Source organism: Semicossyphus pulcher, unplaced genomic scaffold (assembly GCF_022749685.1).
Source record: "Semicossyphus pulcher isolate SPU_LCO1_2020_fin unplaced genomic scaffold, fSemPul1.0.p SCAF_18, whole genome shotgun sequence".
Lineage (NCBI taxonomy): Eukaryota > Metazoa > Chordata > Actinopteri > Labriformes > Labridae > Semicossyphus > Semicossyphus pulcher.
In genome coordinates this window covers 2,816,839-2,841,693 of record NW_027211691.1, presented here as the reverse complement: position 1 = coordinate 2,841,693, position 24,855 = coordinate 2,816,839, and the positions used below count along the sequence as shown (strand labels likewise).

The following is a 24,855-nucleotide window of genomic DNA, read 5'->3' as shown; positions in this document are numbered from 1 at the left end:
TTGGATCATACCATTGTATTCAATGGGGGTGTATTATGAACCAGCGTCAAATGATCATTAGGCTTGTTTGCTTTATACAATTGTAAAGTGTCTTTGATCAAATTTAGATTTTTATAAATGTGATATATATCTTTGCGTAGTGATGAGAATGACACCAAACCCACACGGACCAAAGTCAGAAGAATACCCGTATATTAATGGTTTAGCCTAAAAACTACGGCAACCTCCGAGGAATTGAGTATTAAAATTAGAAACCACAGGTATTCCGTGGGTTGTCATCTTTTTAAATGTATATTATTTTCAGAGAGGGTAAACGTTTTTTTCAAGGTGTAACTTATATATTTGTACAGTGACCAAGCAGCTGTTAAAGTTCATAATCCTATGATGTTTTAACAGAAATCTCCCACCATGAATAAATTGACACAGACGAGATATAAATAGAAAATCGATGAAGTCGTTTGCAAAATTGTTTGGTGTGTCGTTTGACGTGTCTCTCATTACAGGTTAAAATATCGATTGTATTATTTACATACAGTAAGAGTGGAAGTCAAATCAACTAATCAGAATAGTTTTAAATGACGTTGCTTGGGGTTAAATTTGTTTAAATAACGCACTCGGTAGCTTACGTATAAACAATCAAGAAAAATTTACACATTTATTATCAACCGAGTTATTTCCGATCGTCGCTCGAGCTCATCGGGTTCTTTGCAACAGGTACAGCATATTTAAGTGTATGTACACTTCTGGTAGAAATAAGGCAATTGTATCTTTAAAAGTTAAAGAAGTTTGGTAGCTAGTTAATTATGATGCTGCTCCAGGCTAACTCTTAGCAAGACATAGCACACATCACTAGCTAGCTAATGCTATATTTAATATAGCTTAAACGAAATCATGTATTAATGTTTTTTTTTAATTTCTTCATCAGAAATGTTTGGATGGTAAGCAAAGTATTTGCTTCCTGAGCAATTTTTGCGGAGTTATTATTTAATACAACCAACAGGGGGAGTTATTCAAGGTCAGTGTTTAAAGTGTGTTTTTATTTATGTACAGCTGGATGATACAATTTTGTCTTACTTAGAAATTAAGTGACATTAGGCAGCACTAGTGGCTGATTGCAAAAAACCTCCCCCACCTCTCCCTTCAACAATAATTCAAGGAAGAGAAAGAACTGAGAACAAATGGAGAAGTGCTTTACAAACTCCGGGAACTGTTTGAGTGATCACACCAGAATGAGTAAATGGTTTTACATAAAATTTAAACCGTCAAGCCATTATTTGACTAGTAAAAGAATAATAGGATAAACCTCTTTGGGCTGTACTATTAGGAGGAGTGGGATAAAGAGGTGACAGCAGATAGTGGCAGCTCAGGAGCATCTCTATACTGTACCAATCATTGACTTATATCTCTACTGTTTATATGAACACCTTAACTCTTACTCTCTCTTATCCCAAAGGAGATATCCCCTGATCAGCAGCGCGAGTCACAATGAATCAAATGAACTCAGAAGGGAAATATCAGGCCACTGCAACTGGGCACTGTTTTCATACACCTGTTCAACAGCAGAGCGGCCACAACCAGTACAGTCACGATAATGCAGGTACAGAAATGAACATGGATATGATAGTAATGCAATTACTTTTTTTGTGTCTTACTTAACAGTAATACAAACACACAGTCACACACGCAATCACAGCGTTAAAGCAGATGTTCAAATATTTTACTAACCAAAATGATTTTTTGACTCTGAAGTTTAAAGCTGCTATATTTTTAAATACATGAAGTGAGCAGTCTCAAAAATGCTTAAAATATGTGCCAAAAATATCTTTCCAGCTGGGTCTTTACAGGGCGTTCCACTCAGGTACCTGCAATGTTGGACACAGAACCCGTCGTCTGTGGGCATGACCTGCACGCAAACACCCCAGCCTTCATCAGGCACCTTTCTGTACTACAGGGAGAGGCAGACTAGCACACAGCAATACTGTATGCAAACACCAGGTAACACTTAATTTTCAGAGTTGTGTGTATTTAAGAAGTGTGCAGATGTAGCATGGCGCTCTGTTGCCTCTCAATGAAAGGGATTGAAAATATAATATACTGTATATAAAATATCCCCTCTCAAGGCCATTATTCTAATAGGTTCAGAACTGTATCTTACAGTCACATCGATCAACTTATAGAGATAAAAAAGAAAAGACAAACTATTGCTGCAAAAAAAAACTGGTGTACTATTTTACACGTCACCCCTTTTACCTACACAGCCGGTGTATGTCAAGAACATCCTGTTGGGTTACATCCTAACGGGACACAGCACCTGCCGTCTACGTCCATGATCCAAGCACCACCGCTTCAATCAGGAGCTCCTGAGTACGGCGGGGGGACGTCGGATAACTCACAGAAGACAGGTAAGCCCATTAGATTTCCCCACCATGTCAAGTAAATAATAAGGATGGGTTGATTTGACATTAAATGGGTCCATAGTTTACTAAACATACAGTACATCACGCTGTATTGAAGGAGACTTAAAACTAAAGATTTAGACCATAAACTCATTAGGACAATGTTTACTCAAGTGAGAGGAAGGCACTTTTTCTTATAGACTTTTTAACAACCAGACTTCTTCTGCAACCAGTGGAGTCGCCCCCTGCTGGCCATTAAAGGGCACAAGCATTTAAAGTGGACACATTTAAGCTATGCAATACATTTTCTATTATTCAGATGTGTTTTTGAATCTGTTGGTAAAGTTTGTTTAGTTTTAAAAATTGTATACATATTTTTATTTCATTATTTTTCGGAGCCTCTCCTTCCTCCTGAAACGAACAAGCCGTTTTGCCATTCAAAGGTCAGACCTTAGCCACGATTGGCTGACAGTATTTGGAGTGACCGCAAAGTTGTAGAAAACATGGCCACTCTAGGTTCGGTTATTCTGCCTTATATGTACGAGGCAGAATCACCAGACGGTATCGGAATGGTAAGTCGAAACTTGACAACGACTTGACTACAAGCAAGTGCGAGAAGGCAGCCTGAGGTGAACGACGGTGACGATTGGTCGATTTTCAGCGAAAGGAAGGTTCTACATAGAAACCTGCAGCTGTTCTGAACGGCCCGTTTCAGAGGCGACATTTATAACAATGTAATTCTGGAAAAACACTGTGAACAATAAACACCCAAACATGTGAAACCCATGAAAATATGAGAATATTAATTTAAAAGATATGGCCCCTTTAAGAAAGAATACAGGTTTACGGTACTTAATTAAGTTTTCAAAGAGCTTCAACCAATTCTTATATACTGTTCATAACAAAAAAATGTATACGTTCTATATAAAACATATGGTAGGGTAATATTTTACTTACTTATTTTGTCCGGTTGCAGATGAAAAGGTATTATTGTTTGCATTGCAGGCCACCAACATACATAACAGACAGTAGACAGCAAAGAAAGAGTTCTTTTACTAAGTACTATTTTATATTGATACTTACACACCTTTACTTGTCAGTGCAGGACCTTTTCCTGTAACTGAGCAGTATTGAGTGAGTGGTATTGCTGCTTTTTATTCAGTAAAAGAATACTTCCTACATCCCTCTGTCTCTTTCTCCTCACATACTTGCAGAAATCTCCAACGAAAACACAGGACGTCATCATAACAGGACTTAGTGCTCTGTTTACCTCTGTAATGCCTGCAGATGGAGCCAGCTCCTCGAGCTTAGAGTCTGAAATAAATCAGCCGAGGGAAGGTTTTTTTCTTGCTGTGACAATGGCAAGAAACATAATAATAGTAACAATAATTTATAATGTTAGTCTTTCTGTCATTGTGGCATATTCACATGAAAGCACAGAAATAAAAGAAATCTGCACTTTAAGATACCACTGTGATAAAGTATTATGTCAGACTTAAACAATTAAACTAACAGTAGAAATAAGGTTTAAAAGAATTAAGTCAGAATCATCCGAGCCTCTGCTGAATATTTTCAACGAGCTGCATTCTTCAGCGTTCGTGCTCCACTGCAGCTGAAGAAAATTCCTCCTCCAAAGACAAACAGCAGAGCCCCTGACTCATAGCGCCGTGTCGCGGGAGAGAGCAAACCATACCGTTGACATCAGGAGGCCAGTGATGTCATGGTGATGTCAGTGCCTCTAATTGTAAATTGCACACATAGCCCCGCTGTTGGCAGTGGTAACATATCAGTCAGAGGGAAGACTCAGAAGGAGACAGTGGCTCTTGGAAAGCCTTGGAGTAGATACAGTATGGCTGTAACTGGGGATGAGACAGAAACAGGTATGTTTGCTATCATGTCTTTTACTACTAGATTTAAAAGGGGGGCTTTTTTTACGTTGTCGTCCAGTAGGAGTATTTAAAAATGTAGTTTGTGATTATTAATGGCAAAAACAAACATTTTCTCAGGTAATTCATCAGGATTGGATTTTTCAAAATCCTGATTTTTGTTTTGGCTTTTCAGACATGAAATATTTGGTAATCTTTTTTTGTGTTATCCTTTTAAAACCCTGAAAGGAAAGCTCAACTTCCCCTCAAATACCATCTCGCGTAGACTCCTCCAGAACGTTGGCACAGGATCGTTTAAAACTCAATTTTCCACATTTTGCGGCAACAAGCTCACTCCGATTTAAAAACATTTTCACCCGGTCTGCTCGCCTCTCTCTCTCTCCCTCTCTCTCTCTCTCTCTCTCTCTGTCCCTGTCTCTGTGAAACGCTTCAGCGCTCTGCCCACTCACAGCACATAGCAGCAGTGGCTGACGTCGCTGCTTTTCCTGGAACAGGCCCCCAGCAGCGACACGTAAATGCGAATCAGTGAATGAGATGAGCACTGACGTCAGTCGCCGGCCACGCTGTGATTATATGTTGTTGCTTTTACAATTCCAGCACAGACTTAATCAGTGTTTTACATGATATGATGGGCTCTTATTTTATCCTTCTATTATTATCTATTTATCTTAAATGGATCACTTGTTGTAACTTTCTTGCAGTTATGTTATAGCCTGAAATACTACAGTGACTTTTCTTACAAATTAAATTGCACACCTGGACGGGACCACCGTTTTTCTTTCTTGGTAAGTCTTTTGACGCGAAGGAGACATTTCCTAAGCATGACTGACGTGTTTGTGATTTGTGTCTCCACAGGTACCGCAGGTGACTTGACTGCCTACCAGCTGCGTAACCCCAGCTCCAGTCTGCCACAGGGGGTGGCGGGTGGCGGGGCTCACGGCCTGCAGAAGCCCGTACAGGAGGCCGTACAGAAGAGGGAGCTGCGCTTGATGAAGAACAGGTAGACGGGAACGATCACACTCATCAGCCTCAGACGAAAATATAGTAACATGATATAACTAGCTATATTAGATATGTTGTTATTACTTTATATGGTCCTAATTATTTACCTAAAATTGCAGTTTAGAAGGCTGAAGATAGTTACGGTTTTGGGAAACACTCTTATTTGCTTTCACGCTGAGAGTTTGGTAAGAAAATTGACACTACTGTCATGTCTGTACAATAAAAATGAGGCTACAGCCCGACAGTGATTAGCTTAGCTTAGCATAAATACTGGAAACCTTCTGTACCAAAACCTCTGAGCCCCCCTGATAAACCTGGTATATGTTGTTGACAAGTTAAGGGTTAAGTGCAGTATTATTAAAGGTGGGATCTGTTTTATAAATATTCTGTGGTATAAATGACTGATGTGTACAAAAGGTTTGGAGTTGCTCCAGTACATCTCTCCAGCCGGAAGCTGCAGGCTGTGATGGCTGCAGTGTAATCATTCGGTTGAATACACCTGATCAAAGTACGTCCACTAACATCCCTCTCTTCAAAGCTACCAGACTCCATTGACAAAACATGTCATTGTAGCTAGCAGAACATGGGAGCTGCTGTTCTACTGCTGCATCCATCAGGGGCCTATACGGGCCTATACTACGAAGCGAGTTTAGCTTTTCCTGATCTGGCTTAACCTACCAAAGGCACACAACACTGGTTATCAACTCGATAAGTCAACCCAGGGCTTCTTCTTCTTCTTCTTTAGTGTTTAATGGCAGATGGTAAACAAGCTTAAAGGTGCATTACCGCCACCAACTGGGCCAGCCCAGGGTTTCTATGAGCGCGTTCACATTAAAGGGCCGTTGTTTGGAGCAAATGACCGATCTAAACACGGGCGAGTCTGCCGTCCGCTGATCGGCAAATTTTACAAACTCAGAGCAAACTATGATTTTAGAAAGATACACATAATCCAGACTTAATTCCACTCAGCTGCTGAATGCAGGAAGGACAAATAGCAAATAATATCACTAAATAATATCACTGCTCCATCATGAGAGAACGACATATTTATTATAACACTCATGTGTTACATTAGATTAATACGTTGCACAGATGTATTTTTGTTGTGTTAATGACAGATTTAGTCTTATTCTCTCAGCCGGATCAAACTATGGAGCAAATACAAATGAATATAAAACCACAAATTAGAGCCGTACGATTGCTTCCTTTCATATCTTCTAAGTACAAGTACTTCAGGCTTCATTGTTTTTATCAGTCTCTGATGTATATCAGTAAAGCTCGATTCATATACGGTAAAGAGGAAGTGCTCTCGCTCCTCCCTCTCACGATCTGCTCACAGAGTTCCTGAATCAAGAGACCTGATTGGTCAGAAGTTGGTGTTTAGTTCAGGTTGATCTCTTATCTCCAACATAACCTGCTTCAGAGCAGGTTAGGTGTTCAGCATAAGTTACCATGGTGATCTTCCCTGGTAAGAAGCGTACCCCCCTGTTTTTGTGTTATTTGTTGTGACACAAATTTGACTTTAGATCTGAAGTAAGCATTAAAAACACCAATAATTCAAACTAACTAACTGACAGAGGCAGCACGAGACCAGCAATTACTGTGTTCTGCTAAAATGACTGTTTGGCTGCTTTGGAGCGAGGGATTAAACAGCTTCTCTGGATTAAAACAAGCATGCAGACGCGGGCTGAAGCGATCTACTGGAGCTGTCCCAAACCTATCCCCACCTATGAATCATTTATGCCTCAAAATATGTAAAGGTACGGCCTCACCAACAACATCAGTCTGGCTCTGTTGGGCCCTTTTACTGTATGACCGCTTCTCCTCCTCTGCCCTTTCTTCTGTGTCATACACAAACACCTTGCAAACACCAATTGACAATGGATAACAATAACTGCATGCATGTAATAACAAGATCCACAAGCCTGTCATCATTGGATCACATGATTCTCCTGCATGGAGTGTGTTCAGCTGCTCACTCTCAGGCTGTCTGACTCCATCTGCTCTGAGTGAATGGCATGACTAATGTTAGAACTTGTAAGTGTGTCAGTTGTACGTCGATAAGTATGGAGTGTTGCACATAACTGATTACCCTCTGCTTTTAATGTGCGTGTTGCCTGCTGTCTGTGGAAGACTTTGAGCTTCCTGTGTGTTTGCAGTAAACAGCCGTGTGTCACTGCTGGCTCTGCCTCCTACCTTGCTTGTTTGCATGTTCCCTGTCCTCCCACGTGATGATTTTACTACCGTCAATCATCAGTAAAGCTTCTTGGATGCTTTGCTTAGTTGTTTACGATACCCTCCCCATGTCCCTAAGGTATCTAATTTCACAAACATAATCATCTCCATCTAAACACTGTGTGCCCACATGACCTCACAATCCTCTTGTATTTCTTGTAACGCGAGCCTCCTCTTCCCCTCGGTGTAAACTGATTCATGGATTGAATGACTTCTCTGTTGTATCTGGGAAAAAAGCCAAGATGTAAGAGGCTTCTTTTTTCACTGTAAATGTTGTTGTTGCTTCCAGGGAAGCCGCCCGGGAGTGTCGGCGAAAGAAGAAGGAATATGTCAAATGCCTCGAAAATCGCGTGGCCGTGCTCGAAAATCAAAACAAGACTCTGATTGAGGAGCTTAGAGCCCTTAAAGACATCTATCGACACAAAGCCGAGTGATTCCTCCGACGAGAGGAGGGGCGTGCAGACTTTGTTTGTTGTACTTCTGTGGGTTGTCTTGAGGACTCTGGTTTTGCTTAAACAGACACACAAACAAACTCAGACAAAACCGTCCTTGTTCGTGCTGTTAAATGTGTTTACACGATGATGTCAATGTTTCTGGCTCTTAATTATCCATGTGCCAACACCAGCAAAAACAAGAACCTTGTTTCATGTCAGGGTTATTATCAGTGAGTGTCCCTTTGAACAGGGAGGCGGCCAAACAGAGCAGGAGGAGGAAGAAGGAATATTCGGAGTCTCTGAGGGAACGCAACACCTTACTGGAGATGGAGAACATGAAGCTGAAGGCCCAGCTGCAGCTCCTCTACAACCAGAACATCAAAGTTCTCCACCAGGATACGTCAGGAAAGCCTTAGACCGTCACCACGTTAACAGCACCGTGTCTTACATTCCTTTATGACCAAACCATTAAAACACTTTGTTACCTGATCGTCTTTGTGATGGTCTGATTTGCTGTGAAGTTTTGCTGCAAGACGGCAAATGTTCAAAAGGAATCGGCTCATCATGTGTTCACATGTTTGTGTTTTATTTTATGCCATTTGAGAAATTCTGCTGAAAACATACAACCAGAAACAAACGCATTTATTACACGTCTTTCTTTGTATTCAACGTTGAGACCCACAAAGTTCTGTTGTGCTTCTGCATGAGGACGAATCTGCCTCTAACATGTGGCATTAATATGTATTATTATTTATTCGTGTAAGTTTTAATTTAAGGGGAATTCCAGTAGAAAGAGTTATGACGATCCAGCAGCCACGAAACAGACTGTAATGGCTGCACGGTGATCCTTTGGGGGCAAAGGCACCCGATCAAAGTGCGTCCACTGAACATGCTTGTTTTTGCAAATGACAGACTCAGATTGATATTCAAGGTGTCTGACAAAATGACTGTTTTTGTTAATGGAGTCTGGTGCTTTTAAAAAGGTGGTGTAACAGCTGATCTGGTTGAAAAGAAGCCTCTATCTCTACGAGTCCTCTCCACAATGGTTTCAGGAACTTTAATTCACACTCTGAGACTGTCAGTGGCAAAAACAAGCATTTTAAGTGGATGGATTTGAATCAGGTGCGTTTGCTGCAGAGGATTACACTGCAGGCATTAACAGCCTAATTCAGTGCTGGAGAAATTCCAAATCATTTTTGTTTGTTGTTTTGTTGTTTTGTTTGTTTTTTTAGACGCCACAGTATGTAAAAAAAATAGTTCCCAGGTTTAAAAAAGTTTTGCTTTAACATTCACCGGCATTTGTGGGAATCTTTTTTGCTTCATCACGGCATGAATGGCTGATTTTGGAAGTTATTTGTGTAACTGTTTGTTTCAATGAAGGTAAATGTTCATCTGTTACAAATGAAGTGTTATTAGTTATCAGCACAAACTTTCAAAGGGTCTTCAAGACACACTTTTAAAATGTATTCAATAAAGTTTCAGTTCAGTCTCTGTGTTGTTTTCACACCAGTGAATATCAGAGCTCCATGAGAGCCCGTTGCTCAGTGTGTTCGGTCAATGCCCGGAGATGTTGAGCAGTTGTAAAGCACGTTGTAACGAGTGAGTCACAGCCAGCCACTAATGTTCTTTTTTAAAAACATTATAAAGCTTTTAAAGGCACACTGAGTCTGTTTGCTCAGAACAGGATGTGCTGTCCTTCCAGTGATGGCCCCTGACTTTATTATTAGGACTGTCACAGGGACGCACAGCTATTTTCTGTTGCCTTGTGTAGATGGCAGACATATTGTGGAAGAGCCACACTGTAATTACACAGTGAAAGCTGGAAGAAGGAGGAGTAGGATGAGTATGTTAACACATTTTCCTTAATCCGGAGGAATGTGGATGTGCATAGAGGAGGGAAAGATTTTTGGACTTAGTGGGTACAATGAAATTCTGAAATACTCAAAGAGTCGTTGCAGTAAAGACGTTGACCAAGTTAAAGTTTTACTTCTGAAGTCAGAATTAAATCTTAGCTTCAGCTGGGAGTTGTCAAAACGTTTAAAACAGCTGTAATATCACACATGCTCACAACTCTATGATGCATGCGTCCACCCCGTTTGAAGCTTTGCTGCAGGGCTTATTATGTTAGAAAAGGGACACGTCTCCATGAGCTGCAGAGCTGTATGTTGTTTTTGAGTAATCTGAATTACAGTTAATTATGGAACATGTATCATTCAGTGTGAACCTCATTAGAAAAGTTACTTGCCAGACTTTAACATGGTTAACAGATATAAAACCACATTGAAATTATATCCAAATCAAGGTCGTCAGGGGTCTTTATTTGCAAACTTGAGAACAGGAAACCGACCTCAGGTTCGGGAGGTTTGCGGATTTAAAAACAGTGCAATAGATTGTGTGAATTATGCAAATTCAGAGAAATAGAATCACGCACATTTTCTCAAGTCGATGTGTTACACCTGTTGGTGGTGCACTGAAGAGGACATAATACCACTAAATTAGAGAGGTTGTTTAATTTAAAGGCCCATACAGAAGCTATTTTTGTTTTTAGAGCTTGGGGAAAATGTCAGGATGTTTATGTGTTTTCAATATTTTTATTTTTGGTTTCTGGTCTCTTTTTCAGAAAAATAATGGTGACTTTTAAGTCTGTTATTGTTAGTATGCATGAATATGTGCTAAAATCAAATCAATTGGGATGAAAACACAACAAATTCTGATCATGTTAGGAATGACCATTTGAGTTTTTATTTGCTAGAGAAGACCTGTAAATGGTTAAGATCACGTTTGAGATATTCAAAACATCTTTATTATTATTTTATGTGCCACACAGCCCGAATATAGCAATAATCTATTTAAGCACTATGCTTATTATAAGTGGATGAAATGTTTAATTATGTTACAACATGTCATTCATGTAATATCTAAAATGCTTGGCCCTCTTTCAGCCACAGCACACACTTTGTTTTTTGTCTTTGTTCGCATAATTTGAAACTGCCTGTGTTTTTCTTTAAAGTTCACCAATGAAATCTAAGAATGAGAAGAAAAATGTATTTCCAATATTACGTCCGCAGGCAATGACGGTGCAATGCAGCTGCAGCGCCAGCAGGCGGCACTATAGCCCCATATCTGATCCTGTCAACCAATGTAATCATTATAAAAGCCTATTCTTTATCTTCATACGCTATAGTCTCCTGCATAATCACTGATCAGTCTGAGACATCATCATGTACGTATTGTCCCGAAGGCAAAGGAAACATCTCAAGGGATTAGGATATTCCTCAAGGACTTCCTTTTGTTTACGTTAACCTCTGCTAATCCCAATTTAATCCCTCAGAGAGATTTAGACTGAACAGGGACTACAAAACCAATACGATTTTGTTATCAGTCAACATCAAATAATTAACTGACACACAATAATGGGTAAAACAGAAGTGACAGATGCCCCTGTTTGGGTCCATGACATGTCAGAGGCAGGGATATACAGCAGTTCAGTTAACCCAAACTCACTAAACAACTGCTTAATTTTCCTCGGTAATTGTAGTAACTGTAAGTAGGTTAAATATTGATGAAATTGAACGAGTAATTGGTAGACTCCAGGAACAGACTTTTACCCTTAGGAGAGTGTTATTCTAATAATTTTAATTCTGCATTTCTATACTTTATGGAATCCCCCAAGGGACTGTAATAATTGTCCATTTAATACACAGATGTAACCACCTACTTGAACCGGAACCTTTTCCAAAACAGCTAGAGCACTGTAGATTTTTTAAGATATGTTTACGTACTGCCCCAATTTTGTAGTTTCGAGTTTCATACGTGCACGAACCTTCTACAGTAATCAGATAAAGGAAATATACAAAAATAACATCAGGAAGAGGGTGTCACTGAGGGGCACTGCTACTGTATGGCTGTTCTGGAAATTGTTTCCATTGTTAAAGGAAATATGGTGCATCAAGGTCAAGACGTATGTCCTCAAAAATTGTGTTGACACGCAAAAGAAATTAAAAAAAATGTTTAATCATAATTATGTTCTCCCAGGCATTGCTTGGGAAACAAACCTACCACCAGTATATGGAAATAATTTAAAAGTGCGAAGCCATTTCTTAACTTCGTCGTCGAACCCCCGATTGTCCGAGGCTCACTCAAATGCCACACGGCAGCGGATGTAGCAGCGGCAGCAGCAGCAGCAGCAGCAGTCTACAGTACATCGGCAACCATGTAGCGCTGCGAGCTTGAATATCTCCCCCTGACTAGCTAAAGTATCATGTCCTGACATTAATTCATGTCGCCATAAAGTAACAGAGCGTCAACATGCTTTTGTGAAGAAAACCGGACGCTGGGACGCAAATTACAAGGCGAGGGAGTCGAAACCGAAGCCTGTAAAATATCTGCCCTCCTCGCCTAGACGTGTGGAAGGGGACTCTGGGCTTCTCTGGGTATTTATTTGCCCAAATAGGCGTTCATCAGCTTTTTAAATGGCTGCTCTTGTCCGGTTAATCGTATTTTAAAGTCGGGGGAAGGGCGTGTAACGCTAACGGATACCGGGGTTCGTATTTGCACCAGGGCTGCCTGGTTATCCGCGTTACCGCCCCGTTTTTTCTCCTCTTGGAGTAACGCCCACAGCACGGGAAGACAGGAGGGGACTGGAGAAACCGTGCTGGGTTTGGATTATAACCAAAACCAGATTGCACCATGGGGAATACAACCTCCTGCTGCGTGTCCTCGAGCCCCAAACACCGGAGGAATAACCACTCCAGGCTCGAGCCCTACCGGCCGGAGCCGGAGCTGAGCCGGGAGGACACGGGCTGCAACCTCCAGCACATCAGCGACAGAGAAAATCTAGACGGTAAGATGCAGTTAACCTTCTTTCTACTGATGAAAAGCAGCATCAAACACCAATATCCCAAATGTATCATAAATATATTTCACTGCAATAACTGGAGACAGTTGGTTATGGCTCTGCTGGAGAATTAACAGATAATGAGGGCTTGCAACATCTGTGCAGCGGACCCACCCACCCATTACACCAATAACTACAGTGCTGCTGGAGCTTCCTTTCAATAGACCTCCAGCATGTTGGAAATCAGCCATCAGCAGTGGTGGACGAAGTACTCAAAAAGAGTAACGTGAACATTTTTTAAAGTAATTATAACGGACTTATTAGTGCCTTTTCCCCTATGACTGCATACCACAAATGTATGTCTATTCTATAAAGCGTTTCCCTTAATAACCTCCTTATTACTACTGATTAATATACTCGGTTTGTGTTACTGCCCAGTTAGAAGGCTCATGCTGAGCAAAGCATATAGAATTTATATATTATTAATGACATTCTGGCCATGCAGAAGAAGACATTAATAGCTAGTTAATTGTGTACCTTAATTGATTTTGAGTAAAAGCTCTGCACCTTTATAGAAGTATTATTAACACACCTAACTTGAAGTATCAGAGTAGTGGCAGAATTTGAATAAAATGTCGATGTTTTGATCTGCAAGCAGCATTTGATGGTTGTGGCAGATGAAGGTGGAGCTGCTGTGAACTATTTATGTACTTTTGAGCAGTTCAGTCTTGATGTAAACGCCTCAGTCTTCTGAAGACAATCCTAACTAAGAATCTGGTCCTTTTTCACAGCAGACTTTTGGCTGTAATCATGTAGCTGCTTTAATTTGGTGGTCCTGGTTGTGTGCATGCTGACTGCCTGTCATGGCTTTCTCACACACCTGAATGGAACAGAACTATCGTTAAAGCTTTATTATTGACACCTGTGCTTTCCCTCCTGTTATAAGTCAAAATGTCGGCTGTGAAAAAAGCCCCTTGTTTATATTTTCTATAAACAAGTGTCAGATGTTCGTGCATTTACACAGAAAATAGGCTGCAAGAGTTAAGTGCACTGATGGATCAATGCATATGTTTTAAGAGTTTTGCATGTAGCAAATGCATCATGATTTTAAAGGCGATTTGAATCTGCATGCAAAGAAACTAGAAACGCCAGCTGTGTGCTAATTGTAGGCTGTATAGCTGTGGTTTCCTAAACTACGGTGCAAAGGTTCTGAGGTGTTTTTGCGGGGGAACCACCAGTTTACTATCCCCAGGTCTTATAAAGGGTCTTTTACATCTACAAAGTGGGAATCCCGAACTGTTACGTCAGAATATTTTCTTCTCCCACAAAGTCCAGGAGGCAACTTGAGTGAGTCTGCTGGCTTGCGTCATCCCCACCATGTGTCAGAGTGTGAACGGGTGTGTAAGGGCAGAGCAGCATGCTGAAGGGCGAGTGTGAATTTGAGCTGCAGTGGGAGGTGGTGTGATAATGGTGAACAGTGCAGGGTGTCCCTTCATGTCCTACAGGGAGCTGACAGGAAATGACCAGTCGCACGTTCGATGCTCATTAACACCCGCGCAGTCAGTCATACTCTACTGTACGTTTCGGATCACATGTCCCCACAGGGCCCGGCGGGAGGTGTTAGGGGTTGCCCCGGCTAAATGAGAAACTGCTTTATTGAGTCAAACAACACTTTGACCAACAGCATATAAATATTTATTAGACAACAGTTCAGAATTTCCTGCAGCACAATTAAAGCCGTTTGATCATGGCGTCTGTTTATGTGTCATTGCCACACAAAGGCACCCCGGCGATCGGTTAAGAAATGGAAAGGAGAGAGAGGGAGGAAGACAAGAAAGAGAGTCCTCCCAGCATGCAGCCACTGCAAGCAAATGAGCTGCTATGCTTGAGAAAATGTGCTGTTATTAGCAAACATGAAACATTAGCAGTAGTCTGACTCAGAGGATGCAGAGCGTGCATATAAGCCTGCTTTTGGCAGCCTGTTTCAGAGGGAGTTCTCCCCTTCCATGATCTGCATGTTAATGTCAGTGTCAATGTTCAGAGTCCTCCATGCTACCTGAAACAACAACAACCTCCGAGCCCGGCACTGAAACGGCCAATCTTTCCTTTTATTTAGGAGACATTTATCCATTTTAATACCAGGGCTCCGCTCCCCATCTGCAAATGGACTGTACTCATGTAGCACTTTCCGGCCACTCAGAGCGCTTTCACACTACATGTCACATTCGCCCTTTAACCCACATTTTCACGCACTGGTGGTTGAGGCTGCTAAGTGCCGATCAAACACCGATGGCTATGCTTTACAATTGGGGGTTCTGTGTCTTACCGGATGATGCTTCGACACGTAGGTTGCAGGAGCAGGGGATCGAACCATTAACCTTCTAATTGAGAGACAACCTACCACTGTTGCAAACCAGTTCCTTCCAGACACTGTTTTGCAAAGACGCTTTTACCCTGCTAATTCAAGGCGGGATTACTACGCCTCTTGTCTTTTATGGAGTACTACTCTAAACAGCGGAGCCGGCAGGGCGGAACAGCACCGCGTGTGTGTATGTGAACCTCGCACTGTTTGTCTTCATGTCGCATGCCTTTAGCTTTCGCAGTGCCGAAATGCAACACACAAGGAGGCAGCTTTACGCAGGCGTCGCCGGGTTCGATGTAAAACAGCAAAGGCGGCGTAACGGTGGAACTTTGTTACGGCACTGTGGCAAAACCAAAATGTAAAAAGGGGCTACAGACATTCATACACTGATGGCAGTCTGCCCATTAGTACTAACTAACCATTCGCTAATGGGGATTCAGTGTCTTGCCCAAGGACACTTCAACAGCCGGGGATAGAACCACCGAGCTACAAAACAAGTTCCTTCCAGACACTGTCGTGCAAAGACAGTGTCACTGCACGCAGCCTTTACCTCCGACCTAGTGGATTGTGGTGGGCTTATAGAAATAAACAACTCCCCGAGCGTCTTTACCTTGGTGCAGAAAAATACTTAGAATTCTCCAGCTAAGTCTGGAGAAAGGTTTGGCTATGAGAGACAACAATAACAAGCACCAGCCCTGATGGTTGTAGTTGGAGCAACCTCCAACCAGAACTTGGCATCACTGTGTCTCAGTCCTCGAAATGATTAAAGAGGCCACATGCAGAGCTTAGTAGACAAACGGCACCAAGAGCCCTACACAGGACGGTGCATGATGTCAGCCAAAAATCAGGTCAAAATGTCACTTGAAATTATGTCTACATCAGTTTCTCTGGCATGGCAGGTTTCTCCAGAGACAACATTATTACTCAGGCTGTAAAAGACCAGTCAGCCTCACTTTAGTCCTCACTGGGAGGGTCGGCCTGCCTGTAGTGAGCGACCAGGGAAGCCTCAGGCTCTGAACTCTGCCCCCGTCAGCAGCTCTGTAACTGATGGAGCAAGTGTGGTTTGATCAGTGTGGTTATAAACATTTTCCGGACTTAGCTTCTTCAATGTGAGGAGTTTCTTTTGTCACATACTTCAATCTATCTTTCTATGATTTTAACGTCTAAGAAGACTTCTCAAGAAGAAGAATCTGCAGAATAATTTTCCCCTGATAAAGTGATCGATTAACCCAGTAATTGTTGCATCTCTAATCATTTTTTTGAAAGACATTTTGTATTATTTTCATAAACTAAATGGTTGTTGCAAGTCAATATTGGAGGCATATTAAGCAATATGTTTAATACATTCTAAATATATTAGCTAAAAAATCTGTGTAACAAATATTAAAACCCAGCAGGTCAGTCTTCAGGATGATTCTCCGGCTGTGTGGACACGAGGTCTGACTGACCAACAAATCCGAACACAAAGCTGTGAATTGTGTCTCTAAGAATGAATGCTGGGGAAAGAAAAGGGAAAGCAGGAACTGGTTTAAAGCTGGTTTCTACTGTTTGTCTGTTTTCCTAAGCTGTTTGCACAAGTCTTTATGTAATGACCGTTTGACCTGTCACTCAGCCTCTAACGGCATTCCACATGCCAGACGACTCCTGAACCTAATTTACGGAGGAACACGACACGAGGAAATGTTCCTACTGGTAAATAAACACGTGACAACACCAGTTTAACCGATTACACTGGTTGTTTTTATTACACATTGCCTCACGAACAAACAGGTTATAGAAGTTTTTGCTTTCCTAAAATCCTGTCAGTTATCTTCTCCTCCTGTTATCACATGTAAGTGAAGCTTGACTCCAGCTATGCAGCTCTGTTGATGCTCTATGGATAACTTTCATTTCATTGTTGCTGCTGGGCATGTAATGTTAGTGTTGTGTAATTACTTTTAGGCTTGTGATGCTACACCGTGTTCACCAATACACCCATTACAAGAGTTATCAATACTTAAGCTCCGTTTACACTGCTAGTTCAAGGGATTATTACACCTCAGTTATGCCTCGTCTCGACCTCGGCGAAGTCATCCGCCTCTGAACCTGCAGGGGAGGTAGTAACAGAAGTGTAACAGAGGTGAAATGGTGTCAGTGTCAGTGTTTCCGCTACATACATTTCGCAGCGGCAGCTTCAGATTTCTAGAACGTGTCCCGAAGTTGCAATTAAACGACTCCGCAGAGATGTCCGCTCCAAATGAACGGTCGTTCGCCCGCTCTCCTTGATGAGGACGAGCACTGAAACAGTGACAGGAGTCACAGGACGTCAATCACATGTGAAGTCGTGGCAACCAAATAAACAACAGCGGGACCAGTTTTGTCCTCACACAGTGTTCTAACAGCAAAAGAGGGTCCAACATCGGACGCTCTCTGTCCACACATACTCATATGCAGTTCTGTTACGCAATGTAAACAATCCTATTTTGTATCTCCATAAGTCCCTATTGTAAATACAATGATTGTTGCTGTTTATAAAGCTTATAAAAAGGTGCACATGTCATTTGGTAGTGATCGATCGATCGTTTTGATCGCTACGTCATTTATAACGCCCCTCGTGCACACGCGACTCACGTCAAACACAACCTCGGCGTAACGGGGGAGCTTTGTTCCGGTGTAATGTAAAAAGGGCTTTAATCAAACAACAGACAATACGTACATTTATGTCGGGACATGAGCAATAAGAATTAACCCACAGTCAGCTGACCAACCAGACGATGAGGCACAGATACTCTAAAGCACCTGCAGAGCATTGGAAAAACCATCAGCCTGATGCAGGGTTGCCAGGTCTGTGTGTCAAAACCAGCCCAACGGCCAATAAAACCAGCTCAAAAACCAGCCCAACACTAGAACTCAAAATGTACCCGTCTAACAGCATTGCTATCATTTTCAAATGCATTATAAAATACACAGATTGATTAAACTCGTTCGGTCACAGAGATGTGTGAGAGGAGGATGCTATCAAAACTAGCATCCATCAAGGACAACTCCTCACCCCCTGCAATTTCGGTTTTACAGCACCGACAAAAAGCTTTCGTATGATCTCCAGCCACACGTCCTGTCCAGTCTTTGATTCTGTTTTCTCTTTTCCAGTCCCTTGTGTATTTCTTCCCGTATTTTTCCCACTCACCGGGCGTCATGTTTCTCTCCGGCCGCGGTTGCTAGCTTGAATTGTCCGGCGTGTTAACGGATTCCGCTGCAGGTGTCACTGCTGAAAATAGCTGGCTTGCTGACTGCACACGGTGCACCAAACGGATACGGACTGTGTGCAGTTTAAGTTTGCTAACTGTGTGGCAAAGTAGAGTGTGTGGGTTTGTTATGTGGGCATGCATGTCCCATGTCCTTTGTTTGTAGTGCTGAGTGATCTGGAGTCTGTTTGGTAGGATCTGGGTGTTAATAAATGATTTAATCTAAAATAATACTAAAGATGAAGGATTTCTATTTATAGATAGCTTATTATTCATGTGATTTGCATGCAAAACAGGTCTACCCAACCAGCGGACAAAAACTTCCACCTGTGCCAACACATAAAAATTAGCCCAATTCAGCGAAAACCGCGGCAGAATTATTAGCTTCTCCTTGACCAGTGTCCGTGTTTCCTCCGTGAGTAAGGGCTCTATGAAACATCAGCACATTCAGTCTTGGAGGACAGTTATTATTTATTCAAACAGAATACTGTCCACAGTTTCCATTGCCAATATTCACTGCTGGTGTCTCCCATAAGCTCATAAGCTCCACAGATATTTAGCGTCATTGTACAGCTTGTAAAAATTCTGATTTGTTCACAAGTTTATTGACTACCAGGAAAATTTCCTCACGTTGGCATTCCTTATCAGCGTATGACACAACACTGTGTAACACCGGTTATATTGACTACCCTCAAACCAAATAGGAAAGGCACATAGACTACACGTCATAATGTCCAAGCAAAGACTGAGTACAGTCTTGAGGACTGTGTGAACAATAAATATAGAAATGCTGAAGGAGACCATGTGATGAAAGGAGATGTGATATCTGAGAGAGGAAATAATGACTCAAGTGTTTGTCCTGCTCCTTCATCGCTCATGTAGGAGAGCGATATGATTGTAAAATATGAAGGTAAACAAGCTGTTGTTTTATATTTGACGTGGTTACACAAATACTGTGATCTTGTTTGCATACACTGCATCCATCCTCCCTGTGCATGTGTCTATGCGTGTGTGACCTCGGCTGCGTTGAGCATGTGATGGCTAAGAAATCAGCCAAGAGACCTGCTGACAGTAGTGATGACACACTGTCGTGTGTGCACAGACAGATCACACACAGAGCTCATTGAACAGCCTCCTTACAAGTATGAGGGGGTCTTTTAAATGCCCCCTTTCACGAATCCACCATGCAATCTGACTCGCCTGATGTATCGCTGGCTGGCGACAGCGACCCGGTGTGTTCTCGTCATAACTCAGGCAACAACCGGAGATAAAGAGGCTGCAGATTCACGCTTCTCCCAGCAGCTTCTTCATCCCTGTTTGTGTTCACGCTGTCATGCTCTATAGGCTGCATTTCACAGCACGTATATCTGCTTGCCAGTGCCCTCAGACGGGTCTCTCAGGGTCAGACCCATCACTCGTCTGTGACTGTTATGAAGACACGTCGACTACCGTGCACATTCACGTCTGAACGGCAGTTAAGTTTTATAGCTGCTATCAACACAAATGTTAAGTCATTGATTCACAGGAGGAGGAAGTCAGTCGTGAAATTCTCCTGCTCTCCGGCTGGTGGCTCGTTTGGTCACTGAGCCGACGCAACAGTCAGGGAGCGTCTCAGTCCAGATGCATGTGATATTAAAAATGCATAAGTAGTTACATAAAGATGTGTGGCTGGAAGCAGTGACTTCACACAACATGAAACATCTCTTTACACCTCTTTCCTGACTTTTATAAAAGTCCAACAACAAGAGGGAACCGTTCTTGAACTCATCTTGAAAGTAACAGAAAAAAATGAGAAAAAGCTTTGACTGTTTTTGATCAAAATCACATTTTCACTCAAGCTTCTGCTTTATAAAAACATATTCAAACAAGTTAAGCTGTGTTAGTACCAGCCCATTTCTTTAGCTACTCTTGAGAACAAATAAGATGCCAGAAAATAAAGTAATCAGCATTAAATAACTTTTAAATCCCACTAAGGGTCAATTTTTTAAGCACAGGTTTTACACAAAAAACAGTGAAATACAAAGAAAAAATAAATAAGCTTAAGTAGATAATTTGATTAGTGCAGTGGTTAGTGCTGTCACCTCCTGGTTTGAATCCCTGTGGTTCCCTCCGGGTCCTCCAGCTCACAGTCCACAGACATGCTCGTTAGGCTCATTCAGCTGTCCATAGGTGTGAATGTGAGCGTGAAAGGTTGCCTGTCTCTATAGCCCTTTTTACATTGCAGTTCCACCACAGTGCCGTAACGAAGCTCCGCTGTCATGCCGCCTTCATCATTTTTCATTAGACCGAGTCACGCTGGCGTATGGCCGCCGCAGTGTGTTCTTACCGTGTTGTTAATGAAGCATGTTGGGGAGGTGTAAACAACTTTACACTGACGATGTTTCGTCTGTTACTACCTCTGAAGCCTCTGAGGTAGAAAGACTTCGCCCCACCATTCTGCCTCTGCGTTTTACATAGAAGATGAAACGTAAAGTGTAAAAGGGGCTTATCTGTCAGCGCTGTGATTGACTGGTGATCAGTCCGGGTTGTTACCCGCCTCTCGCCCAATGACAGCTGGGATAGGCTCCAGCCCCCTGCGACCCTGAACAGGATAAGCGATATGGAAAATTGATGGATTTATTAAAAAAAGGAAATAACTTTAAAATAAGACAAAAGGAACTTTTTTTTCTGTATGCAGGAGAGGAAGATTTCTTGTGGAGAGAAATGTGGAAGAAAAGATTAACTCGCGTACATGTACGGTAGTTCGTGTTGCTCAACATAACTGGGTTAATTTGAAACTTAATCACATATTAAATGGGGTCAATGCACTTTAACATAGTTCCTATCAGAGCATGAAACCTGATGTGATGCAGAGATGCTTTGGCTATTTTCAGCTCAAGCTTTCACTTCCAAAAAACGAGTGCAGACATGAAAAATAAACTAACCATAATACAAAAATACACACACACCATTTAGAATCTTGTTTTACCAGCACTTCACTTTTGCTATGAAAGTTTATATCTGGGATTAATTTGATTTCAGTCCAAGTGTTCCTGAGTTTACAGCCCTGTATGGAGAAAGCTTTTAGATCTACGATGTTGTGTTTTACAGCAGCCATTCATCATCCTCCTTGTTAATCTGTTTCTTTGTTGTCTTTGGACATTTTGGTAAGCAGGCTCTGGGGCTTCAGGGACATTCTTCTTCGCAATTTAAAAACCCTCCAAATAAACAGCTGAGCTATTTTTACCCTGATGTGATCGGAGGACGCTGTGGTGTTGTGTCGCTGCACAGCTGCTCTGAGTGAAGGTAGACCTGGGCCGCGCAGGATGTCTCTCTGTCAGCGAGAGAAAGGAGAGCGAGACAGGACATGAGACAGACGGATCCTTCGCTCTGTTTGGGTTTTACTTAACATAGACATCTGTAAATGAGCGATGGCTTCGGGCCCTGCATACATCCCTGTCTCATCAGTGTGGAAGTTAGTTATTCCTGGAGCACACACGCACACACACACACACACACGCACACACACACACACACACACACACACACACACACGCACACACACATATATTGATGAGTCTTGCTCGCAGGCTAATTGAAATCTGGACGTGGATTATTCATGCCTGGTTGATGAGCCTGGGGAGTCTCCGAACTATAATTCCCAGACAAGTTGACCTAGATGTGCGGGGTATGATCCTGCTTTTATGTATTCACTGAGGTGAATTGTGTCCGAAATTTTTATGTTCTACATAAAGATGCAGCATACCTGGTCGGACATGCTTCCCATGTATGAAGACTGAGTCCTCCTGTCAGTGGGCATGTATGGATCCCATCAGGGCCCTTTGAAGCATGTCATCCCCCTCTCTCGACCTTTGCCTTTCCTGTTTCTATCAATTATAAAGCAGAATGACTTATGACTTATCATTTCAGTTCTTATGTGAGAATTACTGCAAGTATGCTATTGTACAAAAACGTGTTATTACATGTTGAGTGAAATATCTATCGGCTGAAATCCATCCTATCACAACTCACAAGGCATGGCCGAGGTTTACACACCTTCACTGTGAGTATTCTGTTCAAATATATGTATAAAACAATTACTTTGCGTGGGATATTTGACTCCTCTCGTTGTCAATGGAAAAACATTCAACTGTGAAGGGCAGGTGTCATAGTTGTAGGATGTGGGAGTCTTGTTTAGCTGTGGATAGGTATCAAGAACAGGTATTTTTTTGGTACAGGTACGTGATTGGTCAGCTCACACGCTCACACGCTCATGGACAAATGGTTAAATACATACAGTAGATCACAGTCAGCTCGGCCCCTGTTAGGAGAAGCCAGACGGAGTGGCTGGAGACGAGCTGCAGACGGGCTCTCGAGTACCATGTTTGTTCGTCACTTAAGTGTACGCCAGAGTTTCTTCTTCATACACACAAATATGTGCCGCTGCTGCTTCAGATTTCTATAACGTCTCCTGAAGTTGCAATTAAACGACGGAGCTGTCCGCCCCAAATAAACAGTTGTTCTTGTCATTTGGTAACGATCGATTGATCGTTTTGATCGCCTCGTCATTAATAACGTCCCTCGTGCACACGCAGCTCACAAGCTGTTTTGAATTGCGAGAGAAAATATTTAACATTTGTAACTTAATTAAACAGACTGCTGATGAAGGCAGTCAACACAGCAGACAGAGAGACAGACAGAGAGAGGGGGCGGGGCCAGCAGCTGTGCAGAGAGCAGAGGTGCAGGTGTGTTGGGGGACTGAAGCAAAGCAAAGTGATCACATTAAAGTAGTTTGTGAATTAAAACTTAACACAGTGAAGAAAAGAGTACAATTAATCCGCTGAATGTAAACACCAACACTGAGCGCTCAACACTGAGACGGCTTCACGTCTGCACCGATCATTTTTCTAAACAGGATCATGCAAAACAAAACGCAGAATAATCCAGCGAAATAGTCGAACAGATCCTTACTGGCTTTAAATCTAAAAGCATTGAACTGATTGATGAGCCAAATAAAAACCAAGCTGTCTTTTTTCCAGTGAACCGAGCAGAGAGCCGTCTCTTCAAAGAGACTCTGACTGCAGTTTGATGAGCTGTCTGAAACCAGGCCAGCAAATGTCACATTTTGGTGTCAGCCGCTCAGAGTTAAGGTCTGATGGATTCTCTTTATACCCAGAGTTTTAGACAGAGACTTAACCCTCAAACGCTGGGACACAGATTGCATTGAACACACTGTAACGGTCTGTTTGATACCGTCTTGTTATTGGTCCTTGTTTCTCAGCTGACAGGAGAGCGAGCACGCTGCCAGCCTACACTGCAGCTGCATTAGGTGTTTGTTAGGTTCTGAATCACTGCTGGAGCGACTCACTATCATGGCCTCATAAAAACAATTCATCTACTTGAGGACGTCTTATTTCTGCCCACAGAAGGAATAACAAATCATTTCAGAGGTAATGGTTTCCATTTGAAAAACAAATTAACCGATTCACACGATGTTAATGGAAACCCAATTGCCTGTGACACTCTCATTCTGGTGTCTGGTTTGGCTCGACTGGGCGGGAGAAGATGCATCTGCTGGCCATAAATTACCTGCTCGCGTGTTCACTCCCGGTGCTGCCGTCTCCTGAGAAATTCACATTGTACTGCTGCTCTGCCGGCGCTGATGAAGAGACGAGAGGCGAGCCTCAGGAGCGCCGATCGGGAACGCTCTTTAAAATAATAGAAAGAGTCTCTGTGCGACAGATATTCATACATTTTCAAAGCGATTGAGTTGTAACAGCTAAAGCATTTCCTGAACACAATTTGTGCGATGAAATCCTTAGAGATCCTGAGATCATCCCTAACAGCCATAACATTATGACCACCTGCTTAATAAAGTGTAGGTCCTGACCTGTCGAGGCATGGACTCCACTAGACCTCTGAAGGTGTGCTGAGGTATCTGGCACCAAGACGTGAGCAGCAGATCCTTTGGGGCCTCCATGGGCGTCCATGGATCGGACTTGTTCGTCCAGAACATCCCACAGGTGCTCGATTGGATTGAGATCTGGGGAATCTGGAGGCCAAGTCAACATCACCAACTCGTTGTCGTGTTCCTCAAAGCGTTCCTGAACCATTGTTACAGTGTGGCAGGGCGCGTTATCCTCCTGAAAGAGGCCACTGCCATTAGGGAATACTGTCCCATGAAGGGGCGTACCTGGTCTGCAACAATGTTTAGGTAGGTGGTACGTGTCACTGTAACTAGATAATCAGTGTTATTCACTGTGTAGATGCTTCTGTATAGGAGCATAGTGGAAGTGACTGAACCTGCAACTCAAGATTTTCGTCATTGGCTCGTAGTTGTTGGCTCAAGTTCATGTCTCACATTATGTTCATGTTAATATATATTTCTGGGGGTCATCAGAGAATGCTTTGAGTTCCAGACTGAAGAAGAATGTTTTAATTATTAACATTTCTATAGTATACAGTAGCTCACTCGTGAAAAGACTTTTTAAGAACAAGGC

The 24,855-nt window shown here is 42.3% G+C and overlaps 2 protein-coding genes across 6 annotated transcripts in view; both read left to right on the top strand.

The window, feature by feature from the left end:
- The first annotated feature begins 4,245 nt into the window (after nucleotides 1–4,245).
- LOC138596133 (cAMP-responsive element modulator-like) lies at nucleotides 4,246–7,953 on the top strand. 2 transcript variants are annotated; one of them, XM_069667747.1, is made up of 3 exons: nucleotides 4,246–4,276; nucleotides 5,147–5,282; nucleotides 7,809–7,953. In XM_069667747.1, the coding sequence occupies exons 1-3, from the start codon at nucleotides 4,246–4,248 to the stop codon at nucleotides 7,951–7,953; spliced, it is 312 nt and encodes a 103-aa protein (XP_069523848.1). The 2 variants fall into 2 exon arrangements, with proteins under 2 accessions (XP_069523848.1, XP_069523847.1); XM_069667746.1 differs by having other exon boundaries at nucleotides 5,138–5,282.
- A 4,202-nt stretch (nucleotides 7,954–12,155) lies between these two features.
- The window catches only part of ccny (cyclin Y), a 57,961-nt gene continuing 45,261 nt past the window's right edge, over nucleotides 12,156–24,855 (top strand). For all 4 annotated transcript variants that reach the window (XM_069667247.1, XM_069667245.1, XM_069667246.1 and 1 more), the window contains exon 1: nucleotides 12,156–12,796. In XM_069667247.1, coding sequence (XP_069523348.1) covers nucleotides 12,643–12,796 — 154 coding nt within the window. In that variant the 5' untranslated portion in view covers nucleotides 12,156–12,642. The remainder of the gene's footprint in view (nucleotides 12,797–24,855) is intronic.

Bases quoted from the DNA above. Each gene is read 5' to 3' on its own strand.
- LOC138596133 (XM_069667746.1), top strand. From the start codon at position 4,246: ATGGCTGTAACTGGGGATGAGACAGAAACAG. The intron at 4,277-5,137 runs GTATGTTTGCTA...GTGTCTCCACAG, and splicing joins TGGGGATGAGACAGAAACAG to GTACCGCAGGTGACTTGACT. The intron at 5,283-7,808 runs GTAGACGGGAAC...TGTTGCTTCCAG, and splicing joins CTGCGCTTGATGAAGAACAG to GGAAGCCGCCCGGGAGTGTC.